Genomic DNA, 14,643 nt, shown 5'->3' with positions numbered 1-14,643 from the left:
CTAGCTTTGGAACTAAACGGTACTCTGATTTCTGTTAGGAAGGAGCACAGGTTTCCTGGTGTCATATTTGACAAAAAACTTACCATCATTCCCCACCTGAAATTTCTCAAGGAAATTTGCCTTCGTTCCACAAACCTTCTGAAAGTTTTGGCTCATAAATCATGGGGGTCGGATCGGAAATGTCTGTTGTATTTATACACCGCGCTTGTGCGATCTCGTCTTGATTATGGCGCCGTAGTGTACGGGCCAGCTCGCCCATCTGCTCTCAAGATGCTGGATCCTGTACATCATCTTGGCTTGCGTTTGGCAAGAGGTGCTTTTCGGACATCGCCTGTACTTAGTTTGTATGCGGAATCAAATGAGATGTCGCTGTGTAAAAGACGTCAATACCTCAGCCTAACCTACGCGTCTAGAATCCTAGCAAGCCCTGATCACCTAACGTATCATTCCATACAAAGATATCAATTCAACCGTCTTTTTGAAGATAAGCCAAGCATTGTCAGACCCTTGAATTTTGGTATAGAGCAATTTTGTTCCTCACTTCAACTTCATCTGGACGAACTTAACCTAATTCAGAACACTGTCTGCTTGGCGCTCTGGAATGTGGTGCGTGTTTTTTGTGACTGGACTTTCAATAAGTTTAATAAGAATAGCATATCAGCTCTTGTGATTCAGCAGGAATTTCTTGACCTGGAAGAGAAATATAAACATTATGCTCGCTTTTACACGGACGGTGCCAAGACGTCATCATTTGTAGGGTGTGCCGTGCATTCAGGTCGTTTTGTAAAAGTTAAACGTCTAGAAGAATTTGCGAGTATATTTACTGCTGAAATCTATGCTGTGTCTTTTGCATTTAATTATATTCTGAAGACTAAAACTAGACGGGCCGTAATATTTGTAGACTCTCAAAGTGCCATTACTGTAATATGCTCTCTAAAAGCCACTAAGAATATGCTTGTGGAACAGATGCGAAGTAAACTTAACGAAGCTTTACGTAAAGGTCACAATATAAAATTCTGCTGGGTTCCGAGCCATGTGGGAATAAAGGGTAATGAGGAGGCAGACAGGCTCGATGCATCTTCAGGTAACTACTCTCGATTTCAAGCTAGCTTGCCCTATCAGGATATCAAGTCATTCATTAAGTCGTCACTTTTTCGTCTATGGCGGGCAGAGTGGGCCATGGAGTCTAATAATAAGCTCCATGTAAGCAAACCAGTCCTTGGGTCTTGGGAGAGCTCCTCACTTAAGAACCGCTTTCACGAAGTTGTAATGTGCCGGCTTCGAATCGGGCACTCCTACCTAACACACAGATATCTCCATTATGGGGAGGATCCACCAGTTTGTGAGCACTGTGGAGACAACCTTACTATTCTTCATATTTTGTGGATTTGCCCGGAATTCGACACTGAACGACGCACTCATTTTCCAGAGTTTTTTTAGATTTTGTATTCCATTTCTTCCCGCTCTTTTGCTGGGAAAGCACCCTCTCGTTCCTCTTGATCGAGTTTTATCATTTGTTACTAGTACTGGCCTTATACACCAGATCTAGTCCCAGTTGTTTCCAGGATCGCCTTTTTATAATGAGGTAACCATAGGAGTTTCATCAGTTAATTTAGTCTGGCGCAGTATGGCCTCCGTTGCTGTTGGGCCATAAAACCCGCAAACAACAACAAAAAATCGAGAAGTCGACGTCCCACTTGGAGAACATCGTTGAAAGCAGCACGAGCCATGTTCAGAAAGATAGTTCATCAGCCCCTGACGTCAGTGTCGTCAAAGAATGAGTGGAAGCGATTGACTGGCAGAGTGAATCCAAGGTGGCAAACTGCGCTTTTACTTTCTACATCAAACCTTCGGTATTACGTTCTAACTTAGGTTATCTGTACTGGCAGGGCGTACTTTTCCTACTTGTGGCGCTGCCGTTGGAGGCCGATGCCGTCACGACATACCATTGAAGCTTCACAACCAACTACTAGGTGGATTTTGGTTATCGTGTAACTAGGTTTAAAATATTTCTTTGCGTTTTCTACAAAATATTTATATTTCTGATGTCCTAGAGCTACCGACGTCACGTTGAAGCAAAGACGTTATCTTCAGAATTTCGTTTCCGCATACTTTTAAGGTGAAGCGAAGTACGGTGATGTCCCGTTAATATGGACACCTACGTTCCTGGAAAACAATCATCTATGGTGTGAGTTGTTCCTAATAACTCGACAAGAATGTACGCATTTTTTTTTTTTTTTCAGTTTGTCCCAGAAAACAATTTCCATATTTACGCGGTCCATTTAAACGGCAGATGACTGTAAATGTGCAAAATAAACACAAAACGAAAGAATACAAAGGCTATGTTACGACGCATTCTTCAACTTGATTAGATTAGGTGACGGAAACACCCGCCTATAAACACACAGAAACAGATAGCCTGTGTATACGACACGGCCGCAAAGTTCTGTTGTGGCAACGTCTAAGGGCCGAGTCTAGTGAAATGAAACGTTTGCAACAAATTCAAACGTGAGAAATTTATTTTGATGTAATGAAATTAGTGTAATGAAACACAAGGATATAATGAAACACAAGTATATAATGAAACAAATTTATTTGTTAATCACAAAATTAATTTTAAGAAACAAATATTAAAACATGAGGTAAACTGATACAACTGTACGGTATGCCAAAGAAAGCGAACGAAACTGCCAAGACAACTACAAGCGTATACACTGAGAAATCATACAAACAGTCGAAACAAGCCCATTTTGGAATTAGAGTTTCATTCCACCTTCGAGACGAAACTCATTGACTGGCGCACGCGATTTATTATGGGACAATTGTGGAAGGAATGTGATATATATCGTAGTGTTTCAACGATGATTAAATCTGTCGCCTTTCCGAGCTCCGACCGAAGATTAATCCACAACCCCCGGGATCGGCTACACAGTTCACAACTCTGCGACGGAAAACCACCTCCCATAGAGTTCATTTAGAGGGAAAGGTCCGATTCGTTGGGGCGCTTTGGAACGGCGGGGTACAGACGAGGACATCGGCGGTCCCGTTTGTTGATCCCGATGGTTCATCTGTCGCTGGCGACGTCTGAATATTCAAAAAATGCAGCAAGACAGCGCCTGTTATGTTTTTTACTTGTTCTTTTGTAACTTTCTTTGCAAAAAAAAAAAATCAAAATCCCGCATTGTAAAAAAAAAGTATATATATATAAAGTTGACAAGCGCTCGAGCAGATTCAAAATTTCGACCCGGAAGTGTGTCACGTGGAACCGCCCCGTGATGATGTCTGTTTCCGTTGATAATTTTCCGTACATGCACACCTTCGGGTGAGACGTTGTCGCGTAAAAATGCCGTAACCCAGCGCTATCTGGGCAGCTTGATGGTCCCCATTCATCCTTCAACACTCTGGAGGCTAAAGCTTTCGGTGTAGATTGTAGAAAAGGCCCGTGACATTAAAAAAAACACGAAAGCAAACACGGCTGACATTGTCAAGGAGGAAGACAAGAAGATGATAAATATGGAAATGAAAAGTAATATTTAATCGGCGTACTTATGCCAAACAAAATATTAAACAAGCGTTGAGGCAGCAAAAAAAAGGGTGGCGATTTGGCGGCGTGACAGGAAGCAGGAACGAGACTGACTCGAGAAGGTCCCGCGCAGCTCCTTATCTAGTGTGCGTCACCATCTCGAAAATTCGGCCCAGAAGGTTCGAGCGTCGCGCGTTCGGCGTGTGAATGAACAGGCACTTTTGAAGACAAGAAACCAGGAAACAATTATAAAAGCTACTCCCAGAGTAAGAATAAACGCGAATCTTCTAGAAGTCCTTGTCTGAGCGTTGCTTGCTCGGCCCTGCGCGCGGCAATATGTGGCTCGTATCTGGCGAGCAGAGAGGTCAGTAATGAGATTACTGTAATCGAATTACAGTCATTAAATTACTTTTTGAAGTAATGGGTAATGTAATCAATTACTTCTCTAGGCTAGTAATTTAATAATGTAATGAATTACTTTCAGGCTGTAATTTCGAGAAAATCACTCAGTACTTTTAAAATTACTTGTCCTAAATTATAAAATTCGTTTTCAAGCTTTAAAAAAGAGAAAAATTATTTTCCGTGGTGAAATGTGAAAGAGCATCAGAGGAAATAATCGACGGCCACCTGAGCGCAAAGCCTCGCACGAAGAGCTAAACAGGTGCACAAAGGAGGGCTGGAATAGAGAAGGAAAAAGCTTCCGCGTAGACATCGCTGGAAGGCAAAGGCTTACGAACTCCAGGCACGACAGATTCACGGCGTCGCGTCATCACGACGATGCTGTGCTTCGCTTATCCTTAAGCTGACAGTGGTTTGGGGGCTGTAAGCTAACCAGAACCAATCAAACACCACCCTTCAGCGCGTGACCCGTACTTTTCTCTGCGCGTGGGCATGGACGAGAACGTGTTTACGTGGCAAAAGATTGACGTGTGACTGTTCCAACGAGCACGTAGCTTCCACCGCCCTTTCAGCTTAGGGGTGAACGGCTTATAGGCTTCAAGGCGAAGGACACGTCACCAGTGAGGTCAACACCTTTTAAAACCTAAGAAGATAGAACAAACAGATCCCCAGCCTTCTTTCTCCTTTGTCAAGCAAGGTAAAACATTAAGCATCGGCAACTGTGCATAACCAAAGACCGGAATAAATAGTTAATTCTAAATGTCTTGTCAAAGCCCCAGAACGTTTCGTGCGTCCTCGAACAAAGTAGGTGCAGATCGCGCTATGCCTCGCTGCCCTCCCTAGCGAAGCTCATTCGGGAATAAGCCTACAATGAGATACCGCCCCCGTTTGTTGGGAAAGTACACAATTTAGGAAGCTTTCGCCATTTCTCAACTGGTAACGCTTCTGCTGAGCGATTATTCAGGCTCTATGTGGGGCAATCCGCAAAACCTTGTGCTCTTCGGGTGTTTGGGAAAAATGCTCCTTGAAAGGAATGACCGAGAATAGGTGAACTATACTTGGCGACAACAATTCTTGGCAATGCAGGGGGGGGGGGGGGGGGGTGTAGGCACGTGTTGCCTCTCCAATTTTGAATGCTGAATAAGGCTGTGCGAGGGCTCTCCTCCTCTCCACTGCGTTGCCAAGAAAAGTGGTTGCCGAGCATAGTAAGTGCATTTGGGAGAATAGACTTAGATTGGCATCTGGGGCAGGAGGGAAACGTTTCACGTTACGACTCCTTGTAAGAACGAGTTGCCATTGCCCGACTTAACAAACTGACACGGACTACAACTGTTAAATCAGGAAGACGGAACCATATCACCCTTTTAGTAAGAACCTTCTCTGTTGAATGAACAGCGAAACCGGTGAGTCCACTTCCTTTCTGAGTCACACCTAAAGAAGATGCTATTCATCATGTTTAACACTTATGTCGCGTGCACCAGCCAACGTTATTAGATTAGCTCAGTTACGGAACTGCTCATAGGCGCCGCATACAGGAACAGTAGCCCCCCTCACTCACCACGACTCGCCAAGCGTCGCTCGACGCGCCGCCAGACGGCTGCTTTGATAACTGAATCAGGATACGTACGTTTCAACGTTACTATAAACGTAAAAACCAACGGAAAAAAACTCTTTTTGCAAGGTTTTGCTTTTTGGAGTTTAGTACAAAATGGGGGACGCGTGATGTTTTCTAAACTCTTTAGTTTGCAAGGTTTTGCAGTACAATTATTATTGTTTTCATACAACCATGCCTCAGTGGCGATTTCAGGTAGCGCGTCCCAACCTAGGCTCATCTTAACTTCGGGGCATTCCGTGGCGCGTCCGCTGGGGACACTGGGGTGGCACCCCTGTGACCCTTTCCATTGTATCTATTTCGGCTCCGAAATGACCGATTGAACCCAAAATAGATGTTACGTGCAGTTCCTTGAGTGACCGCTGCAGGATAAATGGCGGCGTTGTGATCGCCATTTGGCGCTTCAGCTGGGCTCTTGGGAACGCATAGTTATGAGACGAAAATATAGATGGCGCTTCGATCGACGCTTGGCGGATTGGAGTGAGCGAGGAGGGGTACCCCTCTCCACGGGAGTTTCACAAATGAGGTAATCTAATGACGCTGGCACCAGCAAAGCCACTGTTTAGTATGATTCACTTTGAGGCACATAAGGTTGTTGCAGGGTAGGCAGGAAGATCCACCGTTACTAGATCAACTCAGTTATGTCACTTCCCATAGACGCTGTACACTGGAGGGAGTCCAAAACCGTGTCCGATTTTTTGCAACTAGGTGGCGCTGCTGGCGCATTAATCCACGCGTTTTCGTCTGCTACTGCTCCGCGGCTGCTTGCGAGTCCCGACTCTTCTCAAGGTTCAGCGTGGTTTTTGGGTAATGTTTGCTTTTTCGCCAGTAAAAATTACAACTTGAGCATGAAAAGCGCTACGACCGTTTTGGCATACGCTTTGCATTATTGTAAAATGCTGCTGCCTTAGCTTGCTGACAGCGCGAAGCGTTTCGAACAACCCAAATTCGTCGGCGCCACAATCCGGTGGCTACAATCAGGGCAAGTTTCTACATACTGTAATAGTAGAGGTGCCGATGACTACCAGCTGCAGCAGAAACAATTTGAAAGTCGTCTGCTCTTGTCAGAAAAAGCGCCACTAACATCCATATGCTCAGTAGGCCACATGCAACGGCCATGTACGATCTCTATGGCAACGGCCACAAGCGTGCCGTCAATGATGATGATGGCGAGTATTAATGCGGAGCGCGCGCCCTCTAACAGGCGCCACGCAAAGGGACCCCCCCTCCGGAGCGGAGTTCCAGAACTAAGTTGGTTAATAACGTTGGGAAGATCTGCATTTTGGTACTTATAGACCAACTCAGCTCTTTGACGTCACATCGCTGGGGTGGCACTGCTGTCGGCACTGCGGATGCCCAGCGCCTCGCTTCTACCGGATCTGGTTCCTGCATACGCGCTGTGTGGGCAAACAAGGGCTTGTTTTTTAAACACTGTGTTGGTGTATACTGTAAATAAAATGAGCATGAATTACTACCTCAAGGTATTCAAAATTAATATCAAAGGAATTTCATTACTTTTGGAAAGTAAGTGTAATGTAATGTCATTACCTTTAGTCTGCGGTGATTTGTAATGTAATTTATTACATTTTTGAAGTGTTCAGACAAGTAGTTAGTAATGTAATTTAATTACTTTTAGAAAGTAAATTCGCCATCTCTGCTGGCGAGCAACTGTTCCAGAAAGGCTAGCTCGAAGAAAGTGTAGCAACCGCGCGATGACAAAGCAGCGAACTGCGCGCAGTCAATGGCTGCATTCGTTGGTAAGCAAAAGCACGGGCGCGCATTTGGCGATTAACAAACCTCCGAGATGCGCAGGGAGAACACAAAACTTGCACGCCGTACATAATCACGAGATCTTGGCCTCTAAGCCGGACATTCTGCGAAAACGCAAGTGAGATGTCTGACGGCCATGATTGGCCAGCGCCGAGGTCAAGCGCGGCGCCAGCCAATCGGGGCGGACAGAAATCTCGCGGTCATTCTCGCCAATTGGCCAGCTTATGGGCCCCTAATCTGGGACTTTGCGAAAACGTCGAGAGAAATCCTGCGGCAGTGATTGGCCGATTCCGCGCTTGACCTTCGCGCCGGCCACTCATAGCCACCGGATTTCTCGCCCACTTTTTCGCCAAGTGATTAAGGCCCCTGGTCGTCAATAAACCTTTCCGAAAATTGCCTTCTTCGCGCTGTCATCTTTGTCTCATGCGCTGTGGATCCCCTTCTGAGCATGCGCTGTTGCTCTGTTGTGCTGTATGTGAGACGCTGCGCATGAGTCGGCAGCTCGGTGGCTCAGCACTTTTGGCGTGCGTGATAAGCCCTGGAAAGGTCTATGTAAAGCGCAAATACGTCTGCTTCTTCGCAGGAGTTGCGACGATGCCAGAACGCCAAGCTATTATTGGCTGATTGAAAAAAAAAATAGTGGGTAGGCCTCAAGGCGTCTAGCAACGAGGTCCTCCAACTATTTTTTTAATCAAAGCCAATCAAAGCTCGACGTCGTTCTGACGTCACCGCAACTCCTGTGCTAGAAGCAGACGACTTTTTTTCCGCATTGGCCTTCTGTGCTGAAGCTTTGAAGCAACTGTGGCGCCCTCATTTTTGGGTAGTACAAGCTCACTTGATTGGGTTTCGCACTACTTTGGCAGGTTGGTTTTAGCTTTTTTTTTCCTTTCTATAAAGTGCTGAACAATGAAAAAAAAAACAAAAAAACTTTGGACGTTCAAAATCAGCTAGATTGAACGCCGCAGGACGATCAAATGTCTCATATTCAGTCCACCACCGCTAGTGTACTCTTATTTCTGGGTGGTGGCGTCAGAACATCTGGCGTCTCGACACTTTTATTTTTATTTTCATTTTTACCTTGGAACGCGTGAAAGAGCCTTTTTCTGGTCGCACACTTTCAGCGCCTTAGCTTTGACTTCTACTTCGACTGCGTTCGAATTTTTGTTGTTTCTTTGTATTTTCCTAATGATCTCGCGTTCCGCACCAGAGCAGTCAAGCTTCTACATGTTCGACAGCTTGAGGCGCTCAAGTTCGTACTACCCAAAACAAGTCGTAGCAAGTCTTTTTTCGGAGCGCCCCCCTGGGCAGCGGAGGAGGCAGTGGCGTAGCCAGGGGGGTGTTGGGGTGTCAGAACACCCCCCCGAAATTCCGACCAACACCCCCCCCCCCCTTCCCCCCCCCCCCCCCCCCCCCCTCTGCGGTCTTCTCTCTTTCGGGCGCCAGGTCGCTCCGTCGCGTCCTCGTCATATCGGCTCAAATGGCAAAAATAACACCATCCACGACGCAGGACTCAAACGACCGGCTCACACCCCAGGTCTCTACCTGAATCGCAGTGTTGAAAGGCCATGAGCACGCACAAACACACACAGAGGATAATTGCTCCGCCGATTCGTGTGGGTTGTAGGGGAAACTCGGAAGCTGTGGCTATTCTTCTGAATTGCACGTCGAGGTGACCCCCAGAAGGTCATTCCGAAACGTTCAGCAACCGCCTACAAGCACGCATAAACGCACACAGAGGATAATTACTTCTGTGGACTCCAAGAGGGCACGAACGATCAGAGGATACCATCCCCCTTTTCATTCCGGACGAGAAGGACCTCGGAAGCCCATAAGTGGGAAATTATTGTTGACAGTCTATATTTTGCGCCGTACGCCTGAAAAAGGTATCGATGACAGCTCGTTTCCCTCTTTTGTCGACGCAACGGGTGAAAGACATTCACCTGATCTACCGGGGGAAGATAATCGTGGCTCAAGGTTGTCAGCGGAAGTCGTGCCCTTGGAACGCCGGGGTCGCTCTACGCGAGAATCCGCTTCCACCTCCAGGTGCGGCCGCGAAGGACGTCCTTTACAGCGCCCAGAAGGGTTGCGTGGGTCAGTGTCGCAGGTGAGCGCAACCGCGTGGCGTTTGGATACAACACGATGGCAGAGCGGCCGCAACGGGAGAGCGAGTCCCCTGGCAGCCTTATAAAGTAGAGGAGGCGTTGGTCCTAGGAAAACCACGAACCTGCGCAGCTGAGTGGATGAATCAACTTTCGAGTAATTTTTGTTACTGATTTTAAGAGCGTGTTCCGTGTGCCTCGATGCCATGTGCCTGTTCTGAAAATGAGCACGCCTAAACGAGTCAAGCTGACCATAGACGACTTTTTTAAAAAGAAATATCACCCACGTCGTCAAGCGCACCATCAAAGTCTCCAGCACAGTCTACACATTCAGGTCAGGCACCCCCATCCCCCTGCCTGAGCGAGAGAAATGTTCCCAAAAACGATATCGGACTTTATATCACATCTAGCCCAAGGAATTCAGAACTCAAGAATGATGAGACAAGGCGAAAGCTGCTATTGAATCCTTGGACACCCGGCGCTAACTACGCCTTTCCTGTTGGAGGCAAGCGGAGACTGAACTTCCAGCCGCACTGGCTAAAGTCATATTCCTGGCTCCAGTACTCAGAATGCCAGAAAGGGGTTTTCTGTGGTGTCTGCGTGCTCTTCAGACAAGAGAAAGTGGGAAAGGGCTGTAACCAACGGCTCGGTGCTCTGGTGCGTACGCCGTTCACACGATGGCAATGCGCGCTGGAGACCTTCAAGTCCTACAGCGAAGCGGAGTACCACAAAGCCGCCGTTCTGTTTGCAAGCAACTTCCTGCAAGCAATTGAAAGAGAATCGGTTCACGATCAGCTGTACTCGGCGAATCGCCGTGAACGAGAAAAAAATCGCAAGAACCTTCTCTCGATAATCGGTCGTTGTTCTTGTCTGTGGCAGGCAAGGGATTCCTATGAGAGGACACCGCGACGCGGGCCGCCTGGAACTGGACTAACCAGTTGAAAACGATGGGAACTTTCGAGCGCTCCTACGTATGAAAGTGCACAGCGGTGACGAGGTCCTCGGGGAGCACATCGAATCTGGACCTGGGAATGCGACTTACCTCAGCCCTCTAATTCAAAATGAGGTCATCGCCGCGAGTGGGAGGATCATTCAGGAAACAATTCTGATCCAAATGAACAATGCGAAGTGCTTCACATAGCTGGTGGACGAGACAACTGACATATCAGGTAGGTTCGACCTTCATCTCTCAGTCTAATAACGGCTTAAAAACAAGTTACTTTAGGCGATCAATAAGTTTTAGCAACATGGAACTTGCGTTATGACACTTAGCTTTACAACTAGTTTGCTTGGCTTGGTGGACACTAGAAAGGGGCATTTAGGCGGCTAATTAGGAAAACTATCTTTATTCAAGTTTCATTATTACAATTTATCTTGTAATGATCGGAAACCATTAAATCAGTCGATTTGAAAAATATTTGGAGCATCTCAGAAAAGTGCAAAAATTACCGCTTGTGATAAATTGGGGCGGGCACATCAAGGCCCATTTTGAACCCCCTTCTCCCCCCCCCCCCCCCCCCCAAAAAAAAAAAAAGCGTTTGCTTTTAATTTTTTGAAGTTGACTGATTTCGTGGTTATTGACGATGCCAGCAATTTTTCAATTTGAGCTATGTGTGTATTTTTATTAATTAAAAGATTAATAAACTATCAAATGATTAGCCGCCTAATTGCACCAGCAAGCTTGTTCCCACTGGCCGCCAAGCCGAGAAAACTAATGGTACTACTAGAAACGTCCTAACACAAGTTCCCTTGATTTGAAGTTCTGGAATTTTAAAAAGATACACTCCGTTCATATCCACAGTATGGGCTATACTCCGTCTCATTACTTATGTGCAGCTTTGTGAAAAACACGGACGCTAGATGCGGCAATGGAAAGGAATTGTTTTACGCGACTTCGTGCGAACAGAATACTGATTCCCGGACTTCGGTCAGACATTTGTGGAAGTTGCCCTCTGACTCTTCTAAAGTAAAGAACAGAAAACAGATTTCGCCTGCGTGTCCTAGTTGTTGTGAAGAAAAAATATAAATATTGGCATTTTCGCACCCCCCAACTCAGTCACAGTCTTCGGGGTCACACCTGGTCCCCCTCCTAGTGACGTAATTTGGGGTACCATATAGCTTCTCGTGTGCTTTCTAGGACGACAGTTCCTGTCCCTCTCTCTGCTGACATTAGCGGGCGTGATGCTGCAGCTTAGATCCCCGACCGAGGTCAAGCAATCTTTTCGCCGCAGTTCCTTCGGCTGCCACTTGCCGCTGCAGGTGGGGGAAAAAGCTCGATTTTTTCTTTGCGATTATGCAGCGGAATCGCGAAATTTCTGAATGAAGGAGTTTTTTCTCTATCCTCCGGGATACGATGAACAACGTAAAAATGACGAGATGCGAATTCTTTTAATCTTAAAATTGTTGCTTACATTCCTTGCTTTGGACCCTGTACATATGGCATTTCATTTTCTATGTTATGTTCAAAACATTGTCTACAGGAATTGTTGTGCTTTCATGTATTACATTTTTTTTCTCTTAGTACCTGAATGTACTGAGTCTCCTGCGCTTTCTTATGTAGGTAGTGGTGAGAGTGGAAATAAGAAGTGAGTCTTTTTCTTGATAAGAGCAGAGGAATAACCAAAAGTATGCTCTTATGTTCGTTAAGAGTATATATGTGAACCCTCTCTTCTCCTCCGGTCTCACCGGGGAAGTAAAACACCCCCTGAAAAATATTTCTGGCTACGCCACTGGCAGGAGGCCTATACTTTGTTTCAGCATAAGTCGTAACGCTTTCAAAAGTTGGAAGACACACATACACAGACGCATAAAGTGAACCGCACAAGTTCACAGCTCACACATACGCCCCCTTGTTTGGTTGTTCCGCTGATAATATACGCATTGAAACAAGACGACCACCGTGACGCTGCGCCTTTGAGCCTACATGACCGACCCCAATGGCCTGAGCGTTGGTTGCGCACTGATTTAAAATTGGTTCACAAATCACTCTTTTCTAACGTATGCTTACGTCGAGAGTCACCAAGAAATGTGTGCTTCGAATGAAGCGTCGCAGACAGTACAAACACTAAGTACCTTTGCACCCTACGTAAGCAGAACACGTAAGGAGACGCCTTTTAGTAAATGGGCCTCTATTCAGAGAGGAAATATGGTAGAAATGTTATTTTTGTTGAATCTACGAATGGGTTGTGGAATAATGAAAAAGAACGATTTAATTTCGGCTTTGATTATTTTAAAGGTACACGAATACTTGTTCAAAACTAAATAGTCCTGTGTCATATCTAGCATTCAACAATGCAAAGACAGCTGGCACCTCATAACTTACTTTTGACTTGTGAAGTCTGTCACTGAAACAGCAATACTCGATTAGAATCACTACCCGTGCATACCTACTCATCGAGTGGCATGGGTTTTTTCTCGCGATTCATTTAGCGATCCAAATTGAAATATCACAGATTTGAGAGCTCACAGACGTTAAAGCCTCAACAATACAATATGAATTAAAACGGTATTTTACTCGATCGTGGAAGACTTAAATTCGATATGCGACGTATCCAGGCTTGCAAAATAGTATGTGTAACTAAATAAGTTGTCTCTCATATTATTTTATCTTACAGCGTCCCACCTCTGAAAGCGAAACAATAATATAAATGTTTGAGAATGATATACTACAACTTACTTGACAGGAGTTTGATGGTTTCGGCCGATCCTGTGTCATTTATGTCGGCTACGACCACCGTTGCACCCTCACGGTCCAGCACCTGGCAGACACTTCGGCCGATCCCACTCGCACCACCAGTGACAATAGCCAGTTTCCCGGCTAATAGCGGTTCCGAAATCTTTTTGACATTCTCCACTTCTTTTGCAACTTCGTTGCCGTTATTGACATCGTCTTCTGCCGAGCTATGCATCATAAACGTAATAAAAAACACAATATACCAAACAAATGCGTGGTTGAGTCGATAATACTGAATCATTATAATTTGCTAAGTGTTAACAAGAGATAATTAAATAAAGATGACAGCAAAATCAGCATCCGACAAGTGCGTAACGTGCAAGGAATATATAGCGTTTATATACGTCGAAGGATCATCATGCGTCCCCAAACGCTCTACAAAAGGTCGCACAGATGGTTAACATTATCGAAACATGTTTTCTTCGCAGCTTGGAGCAGCTGCGTACGTTCTTTTAGCATCGCGGTGAATCAGTATGAAATCGCAGCTTTACTTCGGCTGTTGCGTACATGGGTCTATTCTCTAAGAACAATAAAAGAAATCGTTCTTGAAAGGTGCTTGGACGTCCAAAAGGGCATTTTCGGCTCGCCAAGAACCGTTTCGAATCAAGCACTATCGCCCCCTGTCGCAATAGAAATTCAGCTGGACGATCACACACTACTTCGCATCAAAAGGGATCTTGAAAGAACCCCTTCTAGGTTTTTACGAAGAATAATTTTATAGGTTCTTAAGAGAAATTTTTAGGGTGCAAAATATGGACAGGCCGAAGAACCCCTAAGAGTACTTTTATGACCAGATTTTGTTTGGAGAGTACATACTTTGTTATTGTTTTCTACCAAGTTTGCATAATATACGTCTGATTCCTCACGTGCACAGTTGTCACTCTAGTTTTTTTAATGACGGTGACTGAATAAAACAAAACAAAACTATTTACCTTCTGGTCAATTTTCGGGCATGGCCTCGACATATTTATAACCTTTCATACTTAAAACCCGTTAAAAAAAATAACGTCTTTTTTTTACATTTTCTTACTTTGGAACGTTTACGTCTGATTACGTCCAACTAAAACTGCGAGTCGCCGGGACACTTGTGACTCTTAAGAAGTGTGGGAACTAGTAGAGTTAGTAAATATGTCAACCAATTCAGAGAGTAGCTTTCCAGGCAACATACGAACCACTGATGTACCGGCAACTTGCGAATATTTCAAAACGTAACGTAAAAAACGTAATCAAACGTCTATGAGGATACCTAAAAAAACGGTCTGCTCTGTGAGACTTACGTCATGTAAGTACAAGAAACGTGAGTGGTATTTGTCAGAGCTCGCACTGGTTCTGAGGTGTAAACATGTTTTCAGTCTAGCCATTTGCCGAGCTCTCTTCGTAGATTGCACCGATTGATTCTAAGTGCTTTGCAGGAAAGTAGTCCCACTTGCGTCAGTATACACTCTAAAAAAAGTATGTGCGTCTACTTACACGCACACCCCTCGGAGAGCCAATGACCGCAACTTAC

At 45.3% G+C, this 14,643-nt stretch overlaps 1 protein-coding gene across 1 annotated transcript in view; it reads right to left on the bottom strand.

The window, feature by feature from the left end:
* The window catches only part of LOC120838524 ((3R)-3-hydroxyacyl-CoA dehydrogenase-like), a 28,049-nt gene extending 14,672 nt beyond the window's left edge, over positions 1 to 13,377 (bottom strand). The window contains exon 1 of the mRNA XM_040208503.1: positions 13,080 to 13,377. Coding sequence (XP_040064437.1) covers positions 13,080 to 13,377 — 298 coding nt within the window. The remainder of the gene's footprint in view (positions 1 to 13,079) is intronic.
* Between the last annotated feature and the right edge of the window lie 1,266 nt (positions 13,378 to 14,643).

The sequence above is a fragment of the Ixodes scapularis genome, unplaced genomic scaffold (assembly GCF_016920785.2).
Source record: "Ixodes scapularis isolate PalLabHiFi unplaced genomic scaffold, ASM1692078v2 PGA_scaffold5__190_contigs__length_132052651, whole genome shotgun sequence".
In the NCBI taxonomy this organism is placed as follows: domain Eukaryota; kingdom Metazoa; phylum Arthropoda; class Arachnida; order Ixodida; family Ixodidae; genus Ixodes; species Ixodes scapularis.
Note: the sequence above shows the minus strand (reverse complement) of the source record. Positions and strands in the feature narration are given on the sequence as shown.